This window comes from Abramis brama, assembly GCF_963993115.1.
Source record: "Abramis brama genome assembly, chromosome: 7".
NCBI classification, from domain to species: Eukaryota; Metazoa; Chordata; class Actinopteri; order Cypriniformes; family Leuciscidae; genus Abramis; species Abramis brama.
In genome coordinates this window covers 29,127,468-29,155,175 of record NC_139969.1, presented here as the reverse complement: position 1 = coordinate 29,155,175, position 27,708 = coordinate 29,127,468, and the positions used below count along the sequence as shown (strand labels likewise).

Below are 27,708 nucleotides of genomic sequence, written 5' to 3'. Positions count from 1 at the left end.
GTCACGAGGACTGGAATTGAGAACCACTGTATTAGATGACAAAGCATTTGCCATTCTGTGTCATTTGCGAACATTTGTGGATATAAACTTCAAGGCACTTTTCTTTGTAAAGCTGTGTTAATGTGAATTGAACTGAACCGGTGTATTTCATCAGGCGCTGGATACTGAGACTCAGTCACTGGTGTTTGTCAAGCGCATGGTGGTTATAGCTGTCTCCTCCATCACCTATCTGCGTGGGATATTTCCAGAGGACTCCTACAGATCCAGATACCTGGAAGGTATAAATGTACACACTGGTTTATTAATGGCCAAACATTTGAAATATCTCATACAAGTTTGTTCATTGATGAATGTTGTTCTTCAGATTTGTGTATCAAAGTCCTAAAAAAGGATTGTTCTTGCCCTGGAGCCCGCAAACTCGTCAAATGGTAATATGTTGCATATAATGAATTTGTACAGTAAATTGCCATGTTTGTTTATTTGAATGGATATGTGGAAATATATTTGTAATGATTCACTGAAGTGTAAAAAATGCTAAGATGCTATGAAAAGTGATAACCAAGTGATAACCATAACCATATTTCTGTCCTTCAAGGCTGATGGGATGTTTTGATGCTTTGGAGAAGAGATATGTAAGTCAAAAGTACCATATTTCGATAGAAATCTATCTTTCTATTATTTTTGTCACTGTATTAATTTACTTTATTTTTTGCAGCTTCAAATGGTGGTCATTGGGGTCAGTATGTCTAAGTAAATGTGTGTTTTTATTTATATAATAGTTTTTTAAAGAAATAAACATATAAATTCACTGGGTTTTTTTATACACAGGTACACACAAGCCCAGATGACAGTAATGTAAGTTCCAAGTTTCAATCTTCCATGGAGTTTTTAGATAAGGTTTAGTTTTTTTTATTTGATTTATGCCAAGGACCCCCAAATATACTTTCATGTTCAAGACTATTTATACTGTGTGAGGTACTGTGTAAGTGGAATTCCTTTTTGGAATTGGCTTTTATATTTTATTATACTAAAGAAAATCCCCCAGAAAATATTTAGTTTCTATTTAAATTGACTTTTAAGTTTACCCTTTTTTTTAAATCTGCATTAGAATATTGTTAAACGCATAAAGCTGGAGAGAAATAATTTGAGATTTGTGGAGCACTGGAGTATAAGTTGAGGCGTGGATCTAAACGCAAGATGTATATTTATTTAAAGAGACCAAGCAGAGGAATATAGACACAAGAGAAATGCACAAACAAGACACAGGTGAACATAATCAGAAACCATGCTAACTAATAGAAAGAGAGTGTCCTTAGGGTACGTTTACACGACAACGATGTACTAAAACCGGAAAGTTTTTCCTTCACGTTTCTTTATGTAGAGACGACAACGTTGTCAAAATGATCCCAGTTCACACAGATCCACGAAAAACGACTAAAAACACTGTATTCTGCTGCCAGGCTAGTAGTTGAAACACTACGCACCTATAGACTCAACATGTAATACTCATGCGCATGACGTCACCATTTTTCACAAATTCATGTTACGATAACCGTATCGTTTTCAAAAACTTGTACTTTGAAACCCGTTTTCAAAACTTTGTGTTTTAATTCCACTGTCAGTGGAATAAAATGATTGCGATGCAATTAATCTCATAATTTACATCTTTAGTGGAATAAAATTTAGCAAATGTGTTAATTACTGCTTTACACATAATTTGTTAATTTTTCCAAGTGCTATACATTTTGAAACAATAAAAATAAAAATGTGGACACCAGTAATATGACTTTTCCAAACCTGCTGTTTTGTCTCTTGCATGTGTCTGTGTTCTCAGCACGTCATTGAGTCCTATCAGTTTAAGTTCAGATACTCAGAGTGTGGACCACAGATGGACATCCTGAGGTGTAGTACTGTACATTGCTCTATCTGTAAAACCAGATTTTTTGTATAGTTTGCATTTCCTGTATGTCCTCAGTTGATGATTACATAACAATCATTCTGTACACTACCGTTCAAAAGTTTGGGGTTTGTAAGATTTTCTTTTAAATAAATGTATTTTTTATTCACGCATTTAATTGATCAAAAGTGACAGTAAACACATTTATAATGTTAAAAAAATATATATTTTTCAAATAAATGCTGTTCTTTTCATGGAATGCTGAAAAAAAAGTATCCGTTTCCACGAAAATATTAAGCAGCTCAACTGTTTTCAACATTGATAACAATAATAAATGTTTCTTGAGCATCAAATCAGCACATTAGAATGATTTCTAAAGGATCAAGACGGGAGTAAAGTAGTAGTGCTGAAAATTTAGCTTTATCATCACAGGAATAAATTAAATTTGAAGTTGTATTTCTGATACTGTATTTCAAATAAATGCAGCCTTAGTGAGCTTAAGAAACTTCAAAAACATTAAAAATCTTACTGACCCCAGACTTTTGAACAGTAGTGGATATAGTTTTGGACATTATGCTGCTAATTTAGTGTAAATTAATGGGGAAAAAAACAACAAAAAACACATCTATTGAAATGTCCATTCACTTCACACACACTAGTCCTCACCACTTTTCTTCATTTCAGTAATGTGACTGGGACCATGAGAGTGACCTTAGAGGACACTAGGAAAGCTTCAACGCTCCTGATCAGGAAGCTGTTCCTCCTCATGCAGAATCTAGAAGCTCTGCCCACTGCCGTTTACCTTACTATGAAACTCTACTACTATGATGATGGTACTATATATCCTTCTGCAGTATGGAGAGTGAAGTGGACAAGAACTGTTGATTCATGACAAATAATTGTGTTTTTTGGGATCAAATGAACGTGCTTAGTGAAATATCAATGCTTTTGTCTCCTTGCAACTTGAGTCACTCCACCTGAATACGAGCCTCCAGGATTCAAGGCAGGTGTAAATGACAGTCTGTGGTTCGAGGGAAAGGCAGTGCACTTCAGAGTGGGCGATCTGCAGTCTCGCTTCCACACCATGAAGTTGCGTGTGACGGCAGCACAGAGCCGACTTGGGAAGCTACAGGACGGGGGCCAGTTGAGCGAGAACGACACGGAGATCGAGACACCCTCTCTCTCTCAAATCAGAGCTGCAGAAACGGTACAAAGCAGATTGATCTTAATGTACAGGATAAGCTTTGATATGTGTTCACCAGACTGGATTCTGAAACATTTCTCTTGTGACAGATGGCCAGAAACTCTGACCAGGACCCGCCATCTGATAATGGTAAGTATCTAAAACTTTGTTCAGAAGGTCAGGCCTGCTTTGGAGAGTGTTTGCTGAAATGTCTTGACCTTTTGCAGAATCTCTTGCACAGTTTAAACAGCCCAGAAAAGCTATAGCAAAGGTAAGCAATTTATGATTTATATGGTGATAAAGTGTTTTTTGTTTATTAAAAACACATTTTGATGCCTTTTCATTATATATTTGCACAGAGGAAATGTGTGAGAAGCAAACTTACAAGGAGGAAAAAGAAGAGATGCTTTTAAAACCCATAACAAGTTCACATCAAACAAACATGTTTTTAAAAGGGTTTTTTTTTGCCAATATTTTTTTTTCAAATATAGTAAAAATGGCTTTGTACCAGGTAGAAGTTTAAAAAGTGTTTGACTAAGTAATTAGTTCTAGAGAATTCATTCTCAAATTCTAAGATAATTTATTATTTATTTCTAATTTATAATGAGGCGACTTCCTGTTTGGTGTTGATGAAGAAGGGCCGAGATATTTATTCGCTGAATGTAGAAAACAATGTTGAATGAATGACACATCAGCTGTATGTACAAGAGTATGCACATAAAATAAACAATACTTCAGACTACCATCTTAATACACCAGCTCCTTTATTACAATTATTTACCGCCTTTTGTCATTCATTAAAAAATATTACCATATTTGCATAGTGTTTCCTTGAGCGAATGAATAGGAAAAGCATACATTCACAGCATGGGTAAGATCTGATACACATGTACATCAACCAAAATATTACATTGTAGCTATTTAACAATCAAATAAATGCAGTTTACACTCTCTTACGCTCATTAAGAACAGTGCAGGCACTTGATTGTGAAATATTCACAGACAGCTGCCGTTACTTGATAGAAATTATGTTGGCAGGCTAAACATGGTCCATTAGTGGTGAACATTGATACATTTCAGTAACTGTGCGTGTCAGTCTTTAGGCTACGTGGTTAATGCCACATTGAGATCTTCCAGTAGGATCCAATCATTAATCTGGGACCAGAATACGTGTTTAAAAGAGACTATCCACATCACCCATCTCCACCACCACAGTCTTCAACTGAGAATAAAATTCAATGGTCACCTGGCCATTTTCTCTTCCAATACCTGAAATCAGAGATAGAAGGTTGTAATTTGAGAGTATTTAGTGTTATAGAGCCAACACACACACACACACAAACAAAAAATGTTTTGTAACTCCTATTGTCACCGACCTGAGGCCTTGTATCCTCCAAATGGCACCTCCACAGGTGTGATATTGTAGTTATTGATGAAGCAAGATCCAGCCTGCAGGTTTTCTATAACTCGATGTGCTCTCTTAATATCTCTAGCGAGTCAGAAACAGACAGGAAAAGAACATATGAGCAAACGGGAAACTTTGAAACATCAACCAATCACAAATACCACCGTTCAAAATGTTGGAGTTCGTGAAAATATTTTAGAAAGAAATTAATACTTGTTCAGTAAAGACACATAAAATTGATCAAATGCAACAGTAAAGACATTCATAATGTTACAAAAGATTTCTATTTCAAATAAAAGCTTTTCATTTGAACTTCCCATTCATAAAAGAATCCTGAAAAGAATGTCACAGTTCACAGAAATATTAAGCAGCACTACTATTTTCAACATTGATAATAAGAAATGTTTCTTGAGCATCAAATCATCATATCAGAATGATTTCTGAAGGATCATGTGACACTAAAGACTGGAGTAATGATGCTGAAAATTCAGCTTTTCCATCACAGGAATAAATTACATTAAAAAAATAAAATAATTTAAAGTCCCCATACAATCAAAATTTAATTTTTTTGGCTTTTAGTATGAATGTGTTGGCCTTTCTGTTATCTATAAGCTAGTGTGCGCAAAAACAATGATAAAATCCACATTTAGAAGATCTAAGCATTCAAAACAGTCTCTCATTTCCACCAATATGGATCAATGATTTTGATGACATCACTCTGCACTTCAGCTTCTCATCAGATTTTCTGTCTCTCTAGAATCTAAAGTGAAGGGTGTGAATTTGGAATCCACTGTTGCTTCAATGTACATGTAATGAGTGATTATGATCAAAGTATTAATCAATATTTTTCCTTCTAAACATCACATGAGTGAATGACTTTTCTAGACTTGTGAGATTTTACTTTGTTATAGAAGTTACCAGTGTGATTATGTTCTTTTCATGTATTCTCTAATGTCTGTATTTGATAACTGAACGCAGTAACAGTGCTTGCTTATTTAGCCCGGCTTCCAGAAATGAAATATGGAAAGATGTTTTGTTTTGTTGAGAAATGTCTTCAATGTGTCAATACATTCATATGTTTTTCTAGGGCACTCTGACAGCAATGGTCACAGGGGTCATTGAAGTCTATAGTTTAAGGGACCATTTCTTTGTTAAAGCTTTACTACGGTATACTGCGTTAGACTAAAGTGTCCTCTCCTTGAGAGAAAGAACGCATTATCTTGATGTTTTGAGACGACTCTCCTGTTTATAGTTAGAGCCTAGCCAAATCCAACCTTGGAAAAGCTGTGTATCGGTGTGTGTTAGTCTTCTTGATTGCAGGTTAAGGAACCACTGGCACTGTTGTGGATTGACTGAGTTGTTGTTTGGGACATGTTGGCGCTGAGCATCTCAAATCTGCGCCCTGGAAGGTCACGACGTGCCAAACTTCAGGGTCCGAGTGTCAGCTGCCTAATCAATGGAGATATGCTTCCGTCTATCTGTATATGTGTGGAAAATTACTATGTTTATCTATTTCTTAGCCAATCAGAAACTGCAACCTGAAGCAAGGGACGTAGCTTAGACCTTGGTGATGGGAATAACTGCTGTGTGTGTGTGTGTGTGTGTGCGTGTGTAGGGTATAACTGCTGTGATGTTTGTAACTGTAAGCGGGGCGTCCTACAAACTCATTGTGAGTCTTGAAGCTGACTTCTGCTGATGAAACTGCAAACTATCTTCAGTAAAACTTTTCTTCAATTTATTATAATTCTGACTCCGGGTCTTCTTTCAAACATCTGGTTCTTGGGTCCTAAACTGTTACCCCCTAACAAAAGAGTCCCGCCCCCTACACTATAAATAGAAGCTGAAGCTGCGGCTGAAACCAGTCACTTGTTCACACACGTTGGCTCATAGTGCACTATGTAGGGGATAGGGAAGGATTCAGGTGTAAACATGCTTTCCATTGGGGCGAATGAAGTCTGGTTTCATGTTAGTGTCACGAACCGCTGCAGGCCGCACACAGTCTGCTCCGGTCCAGAGACACGACAGCACAGAGCGGATCATACGCGCAGACCAGAAAACGTATCGGAACCATTTGAGTTCTACACAGAATGCTATTTTAAAGCGATATGGAGGAGATTAGAAGGAGAAATGGTTAGAGATTAGGAGGAAACTGCGGCTTTACTGAGCTCAACAGCTCTGGCTGAGCTGTGATATCAACTAAACACTATTGGCAATTAAAAAGGGGAGGAGCTGTTTGATATGCCCCGCCCTGTCTTCCTGTTTCAGTGGTAAGCGTTTCAAGGCACTTCAGTGGGCCTTTACAATAGAAAACATTTTTTTACTCTATATTGGATCAAATAAATGCAACTCGGATGAGTTGAGATAACTTTTTTAAAAATCATACCGACCCCAAATGTTTGAACGGTAGTGTATAAAACTAACTTTCACTTTACTTAGTAAAGACCCCTGCAGCCAGACCCAGAGAGCTGTCATTGGCTCTCCGAAGAACCTCGTCCTCGGTGTCGAAGGACAGTACTGACATCACAGGCCCAAAGATTTCCTCCTTGACACACGTCATGTCATCAGTGCAGCCGTCTGGAAACAAGACGTGAATGAACGGACTGATTTGAGGAAGTGAACAGAATGAAAAATAAACCATTGAATGTTTCCACAACACATGACCTCAAAACATCAGGTGTCAACCGTTTTTCTAACTCACCGAGCACACATGGTGTCATGTAGTATCCATCTTTTAGTTTAGGATCTGTTGGGATGAAGGGCTCCCCTCCACAGAGCACTCTGGCTCCCTGTCAAGACAAAGCAACTACTTTACCAAGCCACATAATATCGTAAACGACACAATCATGCTACTAAATGAATATTTTCTACTAAACATACAGCTATACATACCTCTTTCTTGGCTTGGTCCACGTATCCCAGCACCCTCTCCAGGTGTGGTTTGCTGACCAGGGCTCCCATACGAGTTTCCTCCAACAGAGGGTCTCCTATCAGGATGGCTTTAGTTCTCCTGACCACCTCTTTCAAGAACTGAGGAACAATTGAGCTTTGCACAAAAACTCTTGTTCCATTACTGCACACCTACACGTGAAAAAAAAAAAGGAAATATTAAGGAATGGGATAATACATGTTTGTATGAATATGAGGATCTTGGAGAGTGTATTTATAGATCCATAGTTGACCATAAACGGTATATTTAAAAAAGTTTTTATTATTAGTGTCCAGTCTGATACTATTAGTGAATAACTGCAGCCAAACTGTTTAATTACTAAAAATAAAATAAAAAATACTAAAAATAAAAATTGGTGGAAAAAAAAGGTATGAGGTGTACACTACCATTCAAAAAATTTGTGGTAACACTTAAGAAAAAAACATTTTTAACTTTCGATTCATTAAAGGATCCTGAAGAAAAAAAAATGCATTATTGGTTTACACAAAAATATTAAGCAGCACAACTGTTTTTAACATTGATAATAATAAGAAATGTTTCTTGAGCATTAAAATCATCATATTAGAATGATTTTTGAAGGATCATGTGACACTGAAGACTGGAGTAATGATGCTGAAAATTCAGCTTTGATCATTTGAATAAATTACATTTTAAAATATATTACAATAGAAAATAGTTATTTTAAATAAATATTTCAAATAAATGTAGCCTTGGTGAGCAGAAGAGACTTTTTAACGGTAGAGTATTTTCTGCTTTTCGTCTCTGCCTTTTTTTATGTCTGATTTATTTAAACATTTATTTTAGAGTGAACACATTTTTAATCAGACAACTTAAAATATTGTGTAAACTAAAATACTTTATAAAGCAATATTATTGTAATAATTATACGTTATAATATTGTTCATAAAACGGATAGTGCCAGTCCTTGATTCTGATTGGTTGAGCCGCGTTCGAAGCCATTGTAAGTTACTCAACAAACATGTGACCGCATTACATTAGTGTTACTGCGCAACTGCCGTTTGATTCTCTGTTGCTGCATGTGTTGCTTAGCAACCTCTTTGGAACTACATTGCTTGGCGGAGGAATAAATGTGTTAAAACGTTATATTTTTTGTTGCTGGTGTTTATTTTATGAATACAATTATTTTTAAATGAATATTTTTATGGAGTAACCATTTTATGGAAGCAATAAGCCCCTTGAAGCCGTGTTTTACAGTGGATTTAGAACAGCTAAGGGGCGTTGTTAGGCACGACGCGGAGCTGATCTAAATCCACTGTAAAACACGGCTTATAGGGGCTTATTGCTTAAATACATATTGTCTAAAGCAATATTGCAGTTGGTCTATATCAGCTTGACTGTGATCATCTGTGACAGGTAGATTGAGAAGGAGCTTATTACTGGCTGGACATGGCTAATATATTTTACAGATTGCAAAACGCTGTATGTCCATACTTTGACTTGATCTTTCAATACAGTACCTGGCCTTGAGACAGGAAGTTGGCCATGAGTGCTCCTCTAACAGCGTTTTCTAGATCACTGTCCTCAAAGATGATCACTGGAGATTTACCTCCAAGCTCCAGTGTCACTGGTTTGACCCCTCGGGACGCCATTTCCATTATCTGTTGGGACAAAACATGCATTTAAACACAGGTTTAAGTGCATTACTACTACTATTAGTAAACTTCTCAATAGACTGTATAACGTCATATATAACATACACAACTTGTATTAAACCAGACACAATAACCAATTGCTTAAAGGAGCAGTTCACCCAAAAATGAAAATTCTGTCATCATTTACTCACTCTCATGTCATTCCAAACCCAAGACTTTATTTTAGTTTACTAACTGTAAAGCAGGGTTGTCAAACTCACACAAGCCCTGCAGAGTTTAGCTTCAACCCTTCACCTGATCCAGCTAATCAAGTTTTGTTGAAGCAGGGTTGGAACTAAACTCTGGAGGGCTGTGGCCCTTTGTTCTGTAAAGTGTTACTGATATTTGAAAGAACTCTGAGAGGTTTCTGTCTCTTCATTGACAGTCCGGGCCAGACTGAAGATCCAAGAAGTCATAAAGGTGTCATAAAATGAATCAAGCACTTTAATCCAAGTCTTGTGAAGAGATGCGATCTCTTTATTTGATGAACAGATTTAATTTAGTCAAACTCTTTTTATTGATGCTTTTCAACAAGAGATATTCTGTTTTTCTTGTGCTCTTTGTTTATTAATAAAATCATGGGTGAGGGAAAAGAGCAACAAGGACCAAATACTCTGTTACGTATACAAGAAATGACTAATCCATTGAGTTGTTTTTTAAAAGTATGATATAAGAGTTATAGTTTGACGCTAAATGTAAAAGAACAGAGTCCAGACCATAACAGTTGTTGGAATCAAAATGATTTTTTCCCCAGCAGATAAATCATTAAAAACACTGACAGCCAATCAGAATCCAGGACACTATAAAGAGACAGAACTGCATATATTTTTGGTAACTTTGGTTACCTGGGCTTACAAATGAAAATGTTTGGAAGATTAACCAAAGCCTTATGGGTTTGGAATGACATAAGGGTGAGAGAATTTTGGTTTTTGAGTGAACTAACACTCTGTGATAGTCAGCTACTGTATTATTACCGCTGGAGACCTCTTACTTTCTTTCCCGTGGGCACACTTCCCGTGAAGGAGATCTTAGCCACATCCGGGTGATGACACAGGAGAGAGCCCGTCTCCTCTCCGCCCTGCACCACATTGAACAGGCCCTCGGGAGCTCCGGCCTGGGAATAAATCTCAGCCAGCAGCACTGCAGTCGCGGGGGTCACCGGAGACGGCTTGAACACCATGGAGTTGCCTACGATTGGACCGTAATAGCAGACTGTTAAGATAATCATTTCAGGCACAGATCAAGAGTGAAAGAAGAGGGTATTAACCTAATACAGCTCAATAGCCTTTCACTTTTTTTTATATCTAGCGTGAATAACAGTGGAGACTCGGCGGATTAAGGTCAGAGATTAGGTTTTAAAATCCACCAGGTAAAAATCATAAGGTTGTTAACTTTAACAGTTTTGAGGTATCATTCATATCCGTGGCAGGACATGTTATGTGCCGCAGTTTAATAGTCGAGTTTAGGGGTTTGCTCAAATCTCTAACCCCTAAGAGCAAAACTGATGATGAAGTCGGAATGAAATGGACATCCGCCCTATCTATTCTCTAAATGCATCTTAATTATTATTTTTGAACAATTCATGCATACATTTCATTTTTAAAAACTGGCCTAGATTTTACCTAGATAACTAGATTTTCGGGTGAAACGACAGGCATCATTCGTAATGCATGTCGGACTTCTGTCGGAGAAAAGTTCTGGGCCCGGTTTCCCGATAACGCTCACTCTTAGCGCGCTAAGAAAGCTCGAAAGATATATCTTACCAAAGTTGTTTATGTTCCTAAGTGTGTTCCCCGAACCATACCTTAGGAAGCTGCTTAAGATATACCTTCTTACGTGCGACGTTACCCGGCGCTGTCCGTGGCGATGGTGCTGAATTGTTTGATATCGATGGCTCGAGAATCAATTATTCTCTCGTGCAGGGGCTGTTTATGTGAGAAAGCGGTGATCTTTATAAATGAAGCACTTCAGAAATAGTTGAAATTGCAATTTATTATGATTATTGGATATTATTAAAAATAATCCAAACTATAATAGCCTATAATAGCCTAGCCTACATATTTTAAAATTGTAACATATATTGGTGCCACAATAACCTTTTCAAAAATGTACGTGCCTTCTTCTCTTTCCCATTTTTGTTCGCTGAGGTGGAGCTGCGATGAAATATTGTTCTTGTAAATACTTTCTAGCATTTCAGTAATAAGTTTACATCTTGCGTACGGTGCTCGGCAGTGATCAAAAAGGATTTAAACCGTGAATTTTGAATCTCTTGTAAACTCAGAGATGTGGATTCAGACGGCAATTAAATTACCACACGACCTGTTTGTCAAAAAACAGAAGGTACTAATTTGGCCAGGGATTTTTACGCGGGTTGGGTGAGAAAAAACACTGACATTATGGATTCGGACGGCACTAAAATCACTGACTTACCCCTGTAAATGTTTAAAATACCGGACGAGCCCATGAGAAACAATATTAGCGTCCGAATAGGACTTAACTGACAGTAGCCTATGCTTTCACTGGCCTTTAAAAGAGCGTTTTAATTAAATTAACTAGATGTACCGCATGGCGGTACAAAATATGACCGCCGCTCAGGCCTGCACTGGCTTTCCACAAAAATAAATGACGTGGAGCAATTTGGCTGTATTGCGTGTTTATGTATATACCTAAAAAAAGTACTAGTATGTGCATGTCTGTCTGTGTGTGTGTGTATGTGTGTGTGTTTGTGTATGTGTGTGTCTGTGTGTGTCTGTGCGTGTATGTATGCGTGCGTACATGTGTGTGCGCGTGTGTGTTTGTGTGTGTGTGTCTGTGCATGTGGATTTGTATGTGTGTGTATGGGTGTGTGTCTGTGCGTGTGGATGTCAGTGTGTGTGCATGCTTGCGTTTGTTTGTATTCCTGCATGTGTGTGTGTGACAGTATCATCCTAAACCAGCAACCCTTCGTTCAACACCACCATCTACAGGCCGATGAGTGTACAGTCACTAAATGTGCACATAAATGAATTTATTTTATACCCCCCCATGGATGAAATTCTACGAAACTTAGCATACCCCCAGAGGATGTCAAGTTAATCATACACATGAAATATGGTGCAGTTCTGAACATCTCAACTGAAGATAGGGGCGATTAAAGCAGAATAATATTGCATTTTCATTTTTTATGGGAAGGGGCGCAAATCACAAATGAGTGATTATGGGCTAGGTTGATGTGGGCCCTTAAGACCAACATACCATAAACATTTCTTCATCCTCGGTGCCACGGTTCAGGTAGTTATTTAGGAAAAACTGCATTTTTTGGGTTTCGGGGGGCCCAGCGCGGGGGGGGAGTGGCCCCCGGGGACCAAACGAAATTTTTCCGTAAAAGTCTAGTGGGGCTACATGCCCACCAAATTTCATGTTCCCCGGTGTTTCGGTGTCCCTGGTATCGTTGACGAAAAATTCAGTAGATGACGAAAAAAAAAAAAAAAAAAAACCTTTGACAATCCCTATATGACCGCTTTCGCTAGCTATGCTAGCGGCGGTCATAATAATATTGTATAATAATATAATTAAAAATCTAACAACAATCAGTGTAATGACAATTTTATTCTTTGCATGAAAACACTTGAATTAGCCTAATTGAATACTGTCTGGGTGTATTAAAACTTCAGAATTATATTCGTATAGACCTGCAACAGTGATAAGGTAAAGCTAAGAGTGGTCCAGACCAACCTTACGAAAGTGTGACTTACAGAAGATATACTTAGCGAACGAACGTTTCGGGAATCGTGCCATAAGGTTAAGAGAGAGGTTAAGGAATAGGTTAAGAACTGCTTAGAGATAAGAACGCTTTGGGAAACCGGGCCCAGGATGTTACGCTGCAACTTTAGGCAAGCTTTAACAAACTTCAACAAGACTTTAACAGCTTGTCTAAACTAAGGCCAGGTACAAACAGAGCTGATATATGCCAGATAAGATAGTGAACTACGTTTATTTATTTACATTTATTAAATTGGTAGACACTTTTATCTAAATTGACAGTGTTTTCAAGTAGGGAATGAACAATATATTGGTACTATATCAGTTATCTGCCGATATTACCAATTTTCTATTTATTTATTGGTATCGGTTATTGGATAAATAATCGTGCATGCTCATTTCCACAACTCTAACATTTAGATTATCTTTAAAAAAAAAAAAGGTTAAATGTAATCTTTAGCAAATGTAAATTCACTTGTAGCATTTAAAAATGTAATTTTTATTTTTTTATTTTATTGTTTTATAAAATCATCTAGGCCTGGTTTCACAGACAGGGCTTAGATTAAGCCAGGATTAGACCTTAGTTCAATTAGGGCATTTAAGTAGCTTTTGTAAATGTGCCTTAGGAAAAAACATCACTGGTGTGCATCTTGAGACAAAACAAGTACAAGTTGCTTTCAGTTAATACGGCTCAAACATACGTTTTAGTCCGGGACTAGACTTAAACCTGGTCTGTGAAACCGGGGGATAGAATTTTAATTTCCATTTACCAGCTGCTGGCCATAATATCATCAACAACAAATTATTATTATTATGTGTGATTCCATGGAAACTTTGCTAAGCCACACTTATATCATTTATATAACACATACCACATGCGATGGCAGGGGCAGATTTCCAGGCCGCGATCTGGATGGGATAGTTCCAGGCTCCTATTCCCACACACACACCCAGCGGCTCCCGACGCGTGTAGGCAAATGAACCTCCGGCTAGCTGAACGTGCTGACCTGAGAAAGAATAGCCGGTAACCCATCTGTACAATTATCATTTTAATTCGATGTACATTACCAGTCAAAAGTTTGGAATAACTAAGGTTTTTTCATGTTTTTGGACCTTTTGGTCATCAAGGCTGATCAAAAATACAGTAAAAACCATAATATTGTGAAATATTATTTCAATTTAAAATGTCATTTATTCCTGTGATAGAGCCGAATTTTCAGCATCATTACTCCAGTCTTCAGAAATCATTCAACTGAGAACGATCAACAACAAACCAACTAACCTGAAAGGACGGTGGCTTGTCCTGCAAAATACTCAATGCACAGTCTGGCTGAGTCCACATCTAAACGGGCTTCAGTGATGGACTTGCCATTGTTGACTACCTCTATCTCAGCTATCTCCTCTCTTCTCTTCTATTCTCGACAACAGAAATAACTGAAAAGATCAGACTCGGCACTTCTCGAATCAAAGCAGCGTTATTATGTAATGCCTTAGGATGTCGGATCAATGCACTCCGGTCTACCTCAATGAGTCTGGCCGCCTCCAGCATGACTCTGGCTCTCTCCATGCCTGCCAGTTTCCTCCACACTGTGAAAGCAGCACTGGCGCTCCTGACAGCTGCATCAACCTCTGTGGCCCCACAAGCTTGCAGCTGGCAAAGGACACGACCTGGGACACATCCATCAAGACACGACAGGATCAGAGATGGTAATGTTTTTAATCATAGAACATGCCGTATAGAAAAAAAAAATCAGTGCACAGGCATAGCCAGATGTGACTGTGATCATGTGACGGGGCAAAGTCTGATTGGTCAATGCCTAGTAAAAGCATTACCCGTTGCAGGCTCATATACTGGTTCGGATTTGGCTTTCACATCTTTGATGTTGACTCGGCCACCACACCAGAAGTTGAGTGGCTCTTTGATATGAAGGGTTCCTGAGGATGAGCTCCTGGTCCCGGTGTAGTGAAGGGCCCCACGGAGTCCCGGGGTCAGGAGAGAGCACAACAGGGCCATCTTCATCTCCCTAACACTGAACTTTGACCCCCTGGACGAGTGTCAACAAACGAGGTCTTTTCAGATATTGCACCAAAACAGCGTCAAACACAAATTAGAAGAGATCTACAAAAACAGCTATCACAACTTCTTAAAATGATTTGTGTATGTAAGTTATGTTTATGACTATTTTATCGCAATAAAAGTCTGTAAAAGTCGATGGCAACAACATAAGCTCTCCGATTAAATGCAGCCTACTACAGAGCAAGCGTTATGTTAAGGCTTGAAAACTGAAAAACGCTAGTAAGCGTTCACTCACCTTTCGCTTCTGATCTGCTGTAGATTTCGGATCAGTCCAGCCATGTTCGATCATTTTTAGGGCGGGGCTTACGCGCGAGAACGACTTCCATTGGTTTGCTCTCGATGATGTCGTGTGACGTTTCCGGAGATAAAACTCAATGAAATAAGGCTTGTTCGACTTCATGCAGCTCTGCGCAGACCGATCGGCGGCTGACTTAAAGCAGTGCATGCCGGTTAGAAATTTTGTCCGACTTGATACAGCGCCGACGCCACGTGACTGTGACGTATGCCATCAAAGTACCGCGAGAGCAATTCGAGAGTAGCCGGAGAACTCAGCCAGTGCAGCTTCTCAAGAGCGGCTGCACTGGGCTGCAGGAGCTCTGATGACGACACAGCTGTTCCACGATTGGCCGGATTCACCGCATGACAACGATCACGTGTGTTTCGTGTTTATTCGAAAACCTTTAGTTCCTCTAAAGCTCTCAAATCAGTTTATTATAACAGTGAACACTCTTTTCATGTCGTTGCATGTTATATTGTGTCATGTTTATCAAATTAAAACTGCTTAAAAAACGTAGACTCCACTTCATTGATAGTATGATGAACTTTATTCTTGTTCAAACAGACGCTGTATGAAGCAGTAAAGAATTGAATTAAAATGTCTCTGAAACATCTGTGTATTATTTGGCACAAATTGGCAGTACTGCATTTATTTCACTTCAGCTGTGGTAAAGTATGCGAACACCACGTGAGCGGCCACTACGGGAACCAGAAAGTGTCCGACTTCACGTCTCCGTTTGCAGCTCCTCCCCGCCTGCACGCGGCTACTCTCGCCGATCGGTTGCATCCAGCCGCAGCCGATGTCGAACACACCTATAGTAAAATATAGCATAAAATATATCGTCTCCAAATTTGTGGAGGTTGACAGCACGACTCATTTTGTGAATTTATATCATTGTGAAATAAATCTAAAATCATCCAATCCTTTAATCTGAAAAATGTAATACATAAGATAAATCATTGTAACATGTCATTTTATTTTTTTTATATGATACATGTTAATACAGGGATAACGGAAAATCTCTTTCAGTAACTCTACAATTTTGGCTTACTTCTTTGTAATGGGAAATTCGGTTTTCTTTTGTAAATTATATTTTAATTTGTATTACGTTTATTTGAATGGACTTGAAGACAGACAGACAGATAGACAGATAGATAGATAGATATTCGGCTTTAATGCTGCTCATTCGTGACCTGAAAACGTTTAAATGCTATTTCATGTACGTTTACTTCAATAAAAAGTATATCGATGGCTAATTGTTGGATAAAAAAAAAATATCCTTGGAACAGCTTACAATGTAAGCATTATTTTCTTTGTGAGAGCAGTGAGTGAGTGCGTGGGGCAGTAAAAGAGGAGGAGCACGAGCACCGTGTGTGTGTATTATTAGAATAGCGACACACACACGTTGTGCTGCTCCACTCACTGCAAGCATGGCTGGCGACTCTGAAACACATCTCCAGGACAGAGAGGAGGAGAACGGCCACACCATCCGACAGCCTTTCCTCATCGGTGTGTCTGGAGGCACCGCCAGTGGAAAGGTTTGAGCTTTAGAGGATTTATCAGTAAAACCGCACAGACTCCGCTATTATCATGTCGGTTAACGGGGGTTTTCTATGACGCCGGTGCCTCCAGCGACCGCGTGGCTTTAGTCAACTCACAATGAAATATATAACAAAACACATTATAAATACGGCATCGGGGATTTTAAAATGTATTCACATCTTATAGGTCAAAATCCTTACACCATTTTGTCATTCGACAAGTCTTTTGTTATTCATCAGTGGAAACAGTGAGTAAATTTCTAAAACGCGAATTTAAAACTTAAACTAAACGACGTCCCATAAGTTGTCCCGTTAAGACGTGTCCAGATTTCGTGTTTATCGTCGTAATGAATGTCGATAATGTAATGTTTTAGCTCCACGTGGCGTAATTCATTTCGAATTATCACCTTTATGTTGTCGTTTATTTGTCTGCGAGCCACCTTGAATGTCTAAATCGGATGTTGACGTTTGCTACGTGTTTATTTCTCGCCAGACGTCTTTTAAGTCGCAGTTAAAAAAAGAAGTAAAAAAAAAAAAAAGAAGTGCCACTTCCTCTTTGTAGGCGACCGAAAGTTGCGGGAACGTGACGTCATAATAGCGGAGGATGTTTACATTGTCCCAGTGACCCCGTTTTAGTAACGCGTCATTAATCTTCCGCTGACCTTCATGTGCAGGGAATGTAACTCCCACTGCGAAAAAATTACAGCTGAACTTCTGAAGTGTCTCTTAAACCATGTTTCTTGCAGTCAAAATGTGGTTTGTCCACACTTTGTGCTGCCTTGTGTTCACTGGTGTCAGTGTGTGAGGGGAATACACGCTTCTCACCTGATTACAAATAATGACTGACACAAATGATAACTGTACAGTTGGCCGATGGATAAAGCCAGGCCATGCTTCCCTTGCCGAATTTCCTTACATGGGAGATCTGACCCACCCCCATGGCATTATACCACACCACAGTTCACAGCACGTGTCCGCAGAGACGCCAAGTCGTCTTTATCTACAGTTCAAGTTGAAGGGAAGGATCACCCAGATATGGAAGTGTGGTCACCATATACTCGCCTTCATGTTATGAAGAACATGAAGATATTTTAAAGAATGTTGGTAACCAAACACTTCTGGTGTTCACTGACATGACAATTTTCATTTATAGGTGAACTATCCCTTTAACACTGTAAATATTTAGATTATATATATATATATATATATATATACCCATACTGAGCAAAAGCAGTTGTCGATATTTATGTGGCAAACTAGCTTGTAATAAAATCATTGAATACTATCATAAAATGCATATAAATATCAGTTGTCGCTCTATATCTCCCAATAATGTCTTAGTAAGATGATATTTAAATGCTTGGTTTTATGATCAAGGCTCTGTAGCTTTTATTGTGGGGGCAAAACGTATAATACAATGCAATACAATGATGATTGAGAAATTAATAAACATTCATCAAAAGCCTGTTGTTTTATATTTGATACCTGATGATATTGGTATTGGTAATTGTTTAACTAACAATATCAAATGTATTCTTATGTTTACTTTATAAAAGTCACCAAAACTTGAAGGTGGACATTTTCACAATCATACTAAAATATATTTTACTAACTAAAAAGAATAAACCGTCAATCAGACGGCAGAATGTAGATTGTGTACGACAGGTTCTTTGGTAATTTGATCATTTAGAGGCCTCAAATATGTTACAGTACGCATTATAGGGTTAATAATACAAAACCTGTGGCTTGAGGATGTGTATATGTGAACTGGGCATCTTAAAGAGTTTGGCACTTACTAAGTCCTGTGTCCTGTCTTCAGTCTTCAGTATGTGAGAAGATCATGGAGCTGTTGGGCCAGAATAAAATTGACCGTCATCAGCGGCAGGTGGTCATCCTCAGTCAAGACAGCTTTTACAGGGAGCTCACGCCTGAACAGAAGGCCAAAGCACTCAAGGGCCAGTTTAACTTCGATCACCCAGGTACTATAAGGTCTGAGGGCTGTTCAAGCAACCCTTTTTTTTCTTCTGTGGAACACAAAAACACCATAAAGGCCCTGATATACTCGCGGAGAAGTTCGAAATACGTGAGCAGCGAACATCCTGATGCCGCCCACACTGCTGAGAGTGGTGTTAAAATGTGCTTTCCTTTCAGTAACAAAAATTGACAGCGGTAATTAAGAAAGCATTTGATCACAGTGATGTGGATTGTTTGTTAGGCAATTCGGCACTCCAGTTAAGTCACGTTTATTTATATAGCACTTTATACTATTGTTGTCACGATACTGGAATCTCCAACTTTGATACGATACCTTGAAAATATTGATATTTGATACCACAGGTAAAACTGCTATGTATACCTCCTTACAGAAAATTGATCTCATAATTTTTTGGTAATTTTGTTGAAATGGCCTACACACAGCACAGAGGGAGGCTTTATATGAATCGTTGAACTACATTTACCAAAATGAGTAAACCGCCAGTAATAAAATAAGAATAAACTATTTGCAATAGCACAGATAAATACAATAGAATAAAGAGACAAATGAAATAAACATGGCTTTAAGTTTTTCAGGTGAGTCTAACAGTATTATTCAGGTAAGAACTACTACAGTAATCAAATGTAAAATAGCACTAGATAGTTTACATTGTAAAAATTAAATACAGATTTGTAAATTTAATTGTAAGCATTAAAGTTATTCAGTCAAGAGCAGTAAATGATTTTCTCTTTCTTTTGTTCTTTGATGAACATTAATGACAGACAGCAGCAGGTTTATTAGGCGTCTGTCACTTTAAGAGCGTATGCACTGATCCAATATACTGATACATGCCTTTTCTCTCAACTATTTACCTTACGAAACTGACTGAATTTACATGAATACTCGGCAAGACGGGCATTTTGACATAATTTTGTCTGTATTTGACCGTTTAAGCGCAATAAGCCATGAATAAGTAGTCAATTTGATACTCGTGAGCTGTTTGTGAGATGTGAGAAACCCACGGGAATTACAAAAATTATGCGCAAAACAAGCACTATTCAGCCTGAGTGAGTCTCGTTGATCAACGTAATAATGTTTGATTTTAGACCGGTTATAGTCAGGTAGACAGCACGTAGTAGAGTTACGTTACTGTTCGTTCCTGGCTGAGAACAAGCTCTGGCTCTAGAACGCAAAACATTCTGGTGGACAAGGGGTACAGGTCTTAATTTTTCGTTTGATCTAAAGGATTTAGAAGATGTGTCATATGGACTACTACTTTTAAGGATTAAAATTGCATTGTCTCTTTGACTAGCTTCTTACTGAATAGAGAATAATCTGTTCATCACTGTTTCCATAATTCTTAGATGCTTTCGACAACGAGCTCATCATGAAGACTCTGCGCGACATCATTCAGGGGACCACTGTGCACATCCCAGTTTATGACTTTGTTAGCCATTCCAGGTCAGCGCTGCTCTCCCTGTCGTTTCTGAAGGTGCTGTTTTGGGCGCTCTGATGTCACTGCTGAATGACGTGTTCTCCAAACCTCTTGCAGGAAAGATGAGTTTGTGACTGTGTATCCAGCGGATGTGGTTCTCTTTGAGGGGATTCTCATGTTCTACTCGCAAGAGATTCGAGATCTGTTCCAAATGAAGCTGTTTGTGGACACGGACCCAGACACGCGCCTCTCGCGAAGAGGTACATGCATTGTGTGGCATTTTCATTGATTCATTTCTGGAGCAATTTGGTTTAGTGTGTATGTGTATATATATATATATATATATATATATATATATATATATATATATATATATATATATACACAATGCAATGCATAAGTGAATACACCCATGCTAAAGTTGACTAAAAAGAGGAATAAAAAATCATATTTTGGAAATTGAACTTAATGCCTTAATTTAAAAAATTAGGAAAAATCCAACCTTTAAGGACACCAATTTTCTTTGTGAATGAATAATGTATCGTAAGTAAATAAATGTTCTTCCTTAAAATACATGGTGCATAAGTGAGTACACCCCTATGTTAAATTCCCATAGAGGCAGGCAGATTTTTATTTTTAAGTATTTTTTTTCATTTTTTTTTAGGATACTATGCATCCTGATAAAGTTCCCTTGGCCTTTGGAATTAAAATAGCCCCACATCATCACATAGCCTTCACCATACCTAGAGATTGGCATGATTTTATTTCAGTTAGCCTAATAGCTAGTTTGATTTGCATTGAGAGATGATCTTATGGAAAGTACCCCATGCCAATCTCTAGGTATGGTGAAGGGTATGTGATGATGTGGGGCTATTTTAATTCCAAAGGCCAAGGGAACTTTATCAGGATGCATAGTATCCTAAAAAAAATACTTAAAAATAAAAATCTGCCTGCCTCTATGGGAATTTAACATAGGGGTGTACTCACTTATGCACCATGTATTTTAAGGAAGAACATTTATTTATTTACGATACATTATTCATTCACAAAGAAAATTGGTGTCCTTAAAGGTTGGATTTTTCCTAATTTTTTAAATTAAGGCATTAAGTTCAATTTCCAAAATATGATTTTTTATTCCTCTTTTTAGTCAACTTTAGCATGGGTGTATTCACTTATGCATTGCACTGTATATGAAATCCATTCTTTTAACTTGTAATATTTCACAATATTACAGTTTTTTTTTTTTTTCTGTATATTTGATCAAATAAATGCAGGTTTGCCGAGCATAAGGGACTTCCAAAAACACATAAAAATAATAATGTTTCCAAACTTTTGACTGGTACTGTGTATATATACGTCAAAGCACAATACTGGTCTCGGCTTGTTGGTAACTTGGATAATTAATAATTTTATCACTTAATCACTAGGCTGTACTTCTAGCTATAATACTGTGTTGAGGTAAAATGACCGTGAATGTTTAGTCATATCGCCCAGCGCTGTCCCTTAGCATTAGTTATGTAGACTAGCACAGACCAATCATGCATATTTTCATGTTTCACTCAGTGTTGCGGGACATCAGTGAGAGAGGCAGAGAGTTGGAGCAGGTTCTGAACCAGTACATCACCTTTGTGAAGCCGGCCTTTGAGGAGTTCTGTCTTCCTGTGAGTATCTCCGTAAACGTCTTTCTATATCCAATCCTGACTGCACTGTTTTGTCAGGACAGGCATCACGTATATTAAAGCGTAACTCTCGCCAAAATGCAACCTGGGGTTTGTTTGTGAATCTACCCAAATTAGAATGGAATCGCCACTTTTAAGTTTGACAGTATTTTAGTTTTCGGTCAAATTGCCTTTTGAATGGGAGTGCTAGGGGCACTACAATGATAGCATCAAAATCGCTATTTTTTTACTTTGCTAACTTTGCTCGAAGTATCACCAGAGGCTCTACACATGAACTCGAGCATTGAGAACATTGTGTACACAGAGTTTACTAAAAAGAAAGATTTTGAACAACTCACTGAAGCTGTGTCCACCGGCATTTTGACAGTCAAAAATAGTCGATCTCCGAATGCAAATGAACTTACTCTGAATTTTAGTATTGTTTGTTATATGAGGATCCTTTTTCAAATACAAGGTCAATATTGATTTTCACTAACGACAAAACAACATATCCGTGAATTTATATGGAACTAAGCTTTAGGAGCTTTCCATCTTTACTCTCCTCCCTGTTACGTTGCATTCGGAGATCGACTATTTTTGACTGACAAAATGCGGACACAGCTACAGTGAGTTGTTCAAAACCTTTCTTTTTAGTAAACTGTGTACACAAACAATGTTCTCAATGCTGGAGTTCATGTGTAGAGCCCCTGGTGATACTTCGAGCAAAGTTTCATGTTGTGTCGAGCCTTCATAGTATTTTAAAAATAGCTTTTTTTGATGCTATCATAGAAGTGCCCCTAGCACTCCCATTCACAAGGCAATTTGACCGCAAACGAAAATACGGTCAATCTTAAAAGTGGCGTTTCCATCCTAATTATGCTTTTAAACGAAAGTTTGCCTCGAGTAGATTCACAAAAAGACCCTAGGTTGCATTTTGGCGAGAGTTACGCTTTAACTTGATACTTTCCATCTGCTTTCTCTATTCTTAATGCCCTAAATTATCTTTACCATTTATTTTTTGCAGACCAAAAAGTATGCGGACGTCATCATCCCTCGAGGAGCAGACAATCTCGGTAGGATAATAAGAGCAAGTTTATCTTTTTAATACACACTATGGAGAGAGATTTAACTTGATGTGCTTGCATTCCATTTCTCTCTAGTGGCAATCAATCTGATCGTGCACCATATTCAGGATTTCCTGAACGGAGGATTCACCAAACGACAGAACGGTTTACAGAACGGCCACGGGACACCCAGACAAAGGAGGACGTCCGAGTCGAGTAGACCTCACTGACCTCGCTGTGACCCTTCCCTCCATTGAGGAGAGGGCAGAACTGAATAATTCACAGTGGCATCCCGTTGAGAATAAGGGGATGCAGGAGCTGAAATGCCTTTGTTATTGTTACTATTATTTGTATTTGAAATGTTGTTGTGGATAATTGTTTGCTTTTACAGTTTTTCAGAGGGTTTTGAAGGTGCTGTATGTTTTTTGGAAGATTTGATTACACACTCAACCTGTCCTGTCAGTGTCTATGCTTTCTCAGCTACTCAGAAAATAAATGAATAGTATGGAATGTTTTGTAGAGACGACATTGATCACTGTGCTATTCGCACACATACTTGAAGTCAGAGCTCAGGTTGGGTGGGTTGTTCCATCCACAAAGAAAAAAAAAAACCCTACTACCTCATATCTGAGGCCCTTTTATGCGTATGAGTGAAGAGATGTGTTTTTCGTAAAGATGGCATTATGATACACTAGTATTATGGTACACATGTCATTTAAGTTTTTTTTTTTTTTTTTAGCTTTCTAGTTGAATCTCACTGTTGTTACATGGTTCTTCTAATTGTAGTCTTTTGTACATATAACGTGACCCAATTTGTCATGTTTTGTCTACTATATTTAGTGTTACCAGAAAGGGTTTTTGCCCACAGTATCTCAGTGTGCATGGAGTGTAAGATTTTATGCCAATTATACCAGTAATAATACCTGATTCAATGTAAAACCAGATTAAAATCAGGGATTACAGTCAGATATGTTAGTTTTTGTAACAAGAAATACCTCAAATCCTTGTATCGTTAACACCAAGAGATTGATTACCAGAATTTTACTTTAGTAACCCTGTGCACACTGCTTCAATGAGCCTGTGTTTCCTTTCCCCTTCATGACTCTGTTCCACGTTTTTTTTTTTTTTTTCTGGGAATTATTCATCAGATTTATATCTGGTTTTGACGAATAACCCACTATGTTGTGGTGGAATAAAATAATAAAAATTAAACTCTTTTTGCTTTGTACACCTCTCTTCCATCGTTTCATGCATGTAGTACCACACATGTCCGCTAGGGGAGCAGCTGTCGTGGCATCCGTCGCAGTCTTTATGCGCAGTTGGATGACGTAGAGCAACAGAGGCGTGGCTCAATATGGGGGTATGTGTGAAAGCAGTGCATACTTGCCTTTGATAGAAAACCAGTGAATTGTTGCTCCTCTAACTATTTATTTTTGTCCATGTAGAAATTTGGGTTGCAGTTTAAAGCGACTTTGGAGAATGTAACAAACGTGAGGCCGGAGGGGGATGATTTCCGCTGGTATTTAAAGGTAAAGTGTTCATGTCGCTGCTAGTATGCAGCAGTGTGACAGGCTGCCAGTCAAACAGTGTATTTAGTGGCTCACTGTTTTAATGGAAATTGAGAAATAACTAACTTTCCAGCATATATAATTGCATTACATGTTTAAAATCATTCGTAAATGTGATGAATACTGATAATTCTTAATAGTGTTGAAGTTTTAAGTGGCCATGTGTGTATAATGACGTAATTTAAAGGGATAGCTCACCCAAAATTTTTAAATTGTCATCATTTACTCACCCTTAAATTTGTTCCAAACCTGTATGAATTTCATTCTTCTGCTGTACACAAAATAAGATATTTTTAAGAATGTCGGGTACCAAACAGTTGAACAATTGACTTCCATAGTAGGCCATGGAACATTTTTCACTATGGAAGTCAATGGGGCCAATCAACTGTCTTCAAAATTTCTTCTTTTGTGTTCAGCAGAAGAATGAAATTCATACAGGTTTGGAACATTTTCATTTTTGAATGAACTATCCCTTTAATTACTGACTCCTGTCTTTGCAGCTGAAGTGTGGGAATTGTGGCGAGGTGTCGGATAAATGGCAGTACATCACCTTACTGGTAAGTTGCAAAGTGTGGGAAATATAATGTGAGGAATTACAATGATAACTGCATATTCCTTTTCAATATTTTATGGAATACTGCATTTAATCATGAAAGTTATTCATTGACATTTATTGATTTATTTTCTAGTTTCTTTCTGTTGAAAAAAATGCATAAAACATAATAGAAAAGTGATGATACTGTGATAAATGATAATATGCAGGGACAATATGGAATAGTTAACTCAAAATTAAACTTTTGTCATCATTTACTCATCCTCATGTGGTTCCAAACCCTTAGGATTAAAAAATAATAAGATAATATGATGTTATTCATTCCAAATCTCACTAATACAAGCGCAATTTTGCATTTGTGTGACTTTGTATGAAAAATCGCTGTGGAATGTTTAATAAATGGCTTAAGTACATAGAAGTCAAGGTCTGTATTGTGATCGCTGGCCCTTTCCTCCCCTCAGGACAGCATGCCACTGAAAGGAGGACGAGGGAGTGCTAGCATGGTGCAGAAGTGCAAACTCTGTTCTCGGGAAAACTCAATAGGTAACCAACCTTCTAGCTAGTAAATGTGCTGAAAATATGCTTCCGTATGAGCCAAATCTCCAGATAAGTTGCACCATAATATCTTCTTTATTGTTGTTTCTACATTTTTGGTTGTGCCATGGGTCATGGCTCTTATTGGACTTAACTGGATGTCTTACTGTTTCCAGATATCCTGAGGGACACAATTACACCTTACAATGTACGTAAGGCAGATTACATTTATTTTGAGGATTGTTTGTTACTTCAAAAGCCACATTGTACCAAGTGAAGGATGCAATTGCATATGAATATTTACATTTGCATATGTTCATGTATTTTTTTGCTCAGTCATGCTGGTATTATGTATGTTCTCTCCTTTAGGCAGAAGACAGTGAAAGGTTTAAGACAATGGTGCAGTTTGAGTGTCGAGGCCTGGAACCAGTCGATTTTCAACCTCAAGTGAGATATTCCAAGTATTTAAGTAGTGTGTATATATACACTGCCTGACCAAAAAAAGGTTGCTGTTTGGATTTCAATTGGTAAATGCTTAAAAGTCTATGACTGGATCATTATTGCAGTGATTATGATGTTTCTAGCATGTAATATGTTTGGCAACAGTTCTTCTAACCCTAATTGATGCAGTGTGTAGCTTTTAATTTCTTAAACAAACATGTAATAAGACACATCATGGCCATATTCCAGGATCACAATGTCAAGATTCATCAGGTTTAAATTGTGAAAGAATGGTTGGGAGGGAGCATGAAGAATCATTTTCACACATGAATTGGCACACACGAATCCAGACCTTAAATTCATTGCAAGTCTTTGGGATGTGCTGGAGGAGACTTTACAGAGTGCTGGACTCTTGCATTGGCAATACAAGATCTTGACCAAACATTGATGCACATCTTGATGGAAATAACATCAGAACATTTCCATAACCCATCATTTCTTTTTTATTTTATTTTTTGGCCAGGCAGTGTATATATTGCCATTCAAAAGGTTGGGGTCATTTAAGAAAAAAATCAGAAAGATGCATTAAATTGATTAAAAGTGACAGTAAAGACATGTTTAATTTTTTTTTTTTTTTTTTTTATAAATCCTGTTCTTTAGATCGTTTTATTCATCAAAGACTCTTGATAAAAAATGCATCAAGGTTTTCAACATTAATGAGAATAATAATGATAAGAAAGAAATGTTTCTTGAGCAGCATATCAGAATGATTTTTGAAGGATCATGTGACACTGAAGACTGCAGTAATGATGCTGAAAATTCAGCTTTTCCATCACAGGAATAACTTGCATATTAAAATATATTTAAATAGAAAAGTTGTAATAATATTTCACAATATTGCTGTTTTTACTTCAATTTTGATCAAATAAATGCAGCCTTGCTGAGCATAAAAGACCTTAAACTTTTGAATGATACCCTACATAATTATATAATAGTCAATTATCATAAGCTTTATAAAATGCATAAACATTCATCTTGTTGCTCTGCAGGCTGGTTTTGCTGCTAGCGGAGCGGAAACCTCCTCTCAGTTCCCTGAAATCAACCTGCAAGAGAAGGTAAGAATTCTCTCAGTCATATCACACCTTTGTTCAGTTCATTCAGGAGGTCACAACACTCTCTTTTAACATGTTTCAGGACTGGACAGACTACGACGAGAAAGCCAGCGAGTCTGTGGGGATCTACGAGGTCACACATCAATTCATCAAGTGCTGAAACAATAAAGAGGCCAGAGTGAAAAAGAACTGACTGGTTACTGAGTGAAGATTTAAATCGACTACACCACACTCTTGATTGATGATGTTGTGTAGTTGGTAAAAGAACACTTTTTTTTATGCGCGAGATGGACAGTATATTGTTGGTGTAACAATAATAAAGTATGGAATTGTATGTTGTTGTTTGTCTGCATGCATGTGGAAACTACATTTACATTTCCTTTTATAAATAGCAGGGCTTGCAAACCAGCAAACTATTAAAAAAAAAAAATAAATAAAGTTTTTTGGTAAAATGATCCAAAAAAAGGAGAACCCAGCTTTGACCAGGCTGGAAGACCAGTCAACCATATTAGGCTGAGTTTAAGGTGTTTGTTTGTTTTTTAGCTGATTAATGTTGCAATAAATGATAATCAAGTATCCTCAACAGGTATTTTTTTTACCTGTTACTTTTTTTGTCGTAAATATCGAGTTGACTGATCACTGAGGATA

The 27,708-nt window shown here is 37.8% G+C and overlaps 4 protein-coding genes across 4 annotated transcripts; 3 read left to right on the top strand and 1 right to left on the bottom strand.

Moving 5' to 3' along the window:
* Nucleotides 1–8: 8 nt before the first annotated feature.
* zte38 (zebrafish testis-expressed 38) lies at nt 9–3,825 on the top strand. The gene is made up of 11 exons (XM_084119685.1): nt 9–278; nt 365–428; nt 596–632; nt 716–736; nt 829–855; nt 1,835–1,902; nt 2,582–2,730; nt 2,866–3,104; nt 3,191–3,230; nt 3,308–3,351; nt 3,440–3,825. Exons 1-11 carry the CDS (start codon nt 197–199, stop codon nt 3,491–3,493), a joined length of 825 nt encoding a protein of 274 aa, XP_083975811.1. The 5' UTR covers nt 9–196; the 3' UTR covers nt 3,494–3,825.
* Nucleotides 3,826–3,827: 2 nt separating this feature from the next.
* Nucleotides 3,828–15,509, bottom strand: aldh9a1b (aldehyde dehydrogenase 9 family, member A1b). The gene is made up of 12 exons (XM_084119679.1): nt 15,138–15,509; nt 14,659–14,870; nt 14,348–14,493; nt 14,108–14,237; nt 13,698–13,832; nt 10,076–10,272; nt 8,911–9,051; nt 7,375–7,563; nt 7,184–7,271; nt 6,918–7,059; nt 4,457–4,569; nt 3,828–4,349 (listed from the first exon to the last, which is right to left on the bottom strand). The coding sequence occupies exons 1-12, from the start codon at nt 15,179–15,181 to the stop codon at nt 4,255–4,257; spliced, it is 1,632 nt and encodes a 543-aa protein (XP_083975805.1). The 5' UTR covers nt 15,182–15,509; the 3' UTR covers nt 3,828–4,254.
* Nucleotides 15,510–16,510: 1,001 nt separating this feature from the next.
* Nucleotides 16,511–24,069, top strand: uck2b (uridine-cytidine kinase 2b). The gene is made up of 7 exons (XM_084119687.1): nt 16,511–16,717; nt 18,540–18,699; nt 20,060–20,156; nt 20,248–20,390; nt 21,694–21,791; nt 22,813–22,861; nt 22,949–24,069. Exons 1-7 carry the CDS (start codon nt 16,610–16,612, stop codon nt 23,080–23,082), a joined length of 789 nt encoding a protein of 262 aa, XP_083975813.1. The 5' UTR covers nt 16,511–16,609; the 3' UTR covers nt 23,083–24,069.
* Nucleotides 24,069–27,394, top strand: czib (CXXC motif containing zinc binding protein). Its single transcript, XM_084119688.1, has 8 exons — nt 24,069–24,212; nt 24,298–24,381; nt 24,921–24,977; nt 25,435–25,516; nt 25,684–25,715; nt 25,877–25,954; nt 26,998–27,063; nt 27,143–27,394. Exons 1-8 carry the CDS (start codon nt 24,207–24,209, stop codon nt 27,218–27,220), a joined length of 483 nt encoding a protein of 160 aa, XP_083975814.1. The 5' UTR covers nt 24,069–24,206; the 3' UTR covers nt 27,221–27,394.
* Nucleotides 27,395–27,708: the final 314 nt, after the last annotated feature.

Excerpts from the sequence above, each read along its gene's own strand:
- zte38 (XM_084119685.1), top strand. The coding sequence starts at position 197 with ATGGTGGTTATAGCTGTCTCCTCCATCACCTATCTGCGTGGGATATTT. Across the intron at positions 1,903-2,581 it reads CCACAGATGGACATCCTGAG|TAATGTGACTGGGACCATGA; the intron begins GTGTAGTACTGT and ends TCTTCATTTCAG. Across the intron at positions 3,105-3,190 it reads AAATCAGAGCTGCAGAAACG|ATGGCCAGAAACTCTGACCA; the intron begins GTACAAAGCAGA and ends CTCTTGTGACAG.
- aldh9a1b (XM_084119679.1), bottom strand. The coding sequence starts at position 15,181 with ATGGCTGGACTGATCCGAAATCTACAGCAGATCAGAAGCGAAAG. Across the intron at positions 10,273-13,697 it reads TGCCCCTGCCATCGCATGTG|GCAACTCCATGGTGTTCAAG; the intron begins GTATGTGTTATA and ends GTCCAATCGTAG. Across the intron at positions 7,564-8,910 it reads ACTTCCTGTCTCAAGGCCAG|GTGTGCAGTAATGGAACAAG; the intron begins GTACTGTATTGA and ends TTTCACGTGTAG.
- uck2b (XM_084119687.1), top strand. The coding sequence starts at position 16,610 with ATGGCTGGCGACTCTGAAACACATCTCCAGGACAGAGAGGAGGAGAAC. Across the intron at positions 20,391-21,693 it reads CACGCGCCTCTCGCGAAGAG|TGTTGCGGGACATCAGTGAG; the intron begins GTACATGCATTG and ends TGTTTCACTCAG. Across the intron at positions 21,792-22,812 it reads TTGAGGAGTTCTGTCTTCCT|ACCAAAAAGTATGCGGACGT; the intron begins GTGAGTATCTCC and ends TATTTTTTGCAG.
- czib (XM_084119688.1), top strand. Across the intron at positions 24,978-25,434 it reads GGCAGTACATCACCTTACTG|GACAGCATGCCACTGAAAGG; the intron begins GTAAGTTGCAAA and ends TCCTCCCCTCAG. Across the intron at positions 25,955-26,997 it reads CAGTCGATTTTCAACCTCAA|GCTGGTTTTGCTGCTAGCGG; the intron begins GTGAGATATTCC and ends GTTGCTCTGCAG.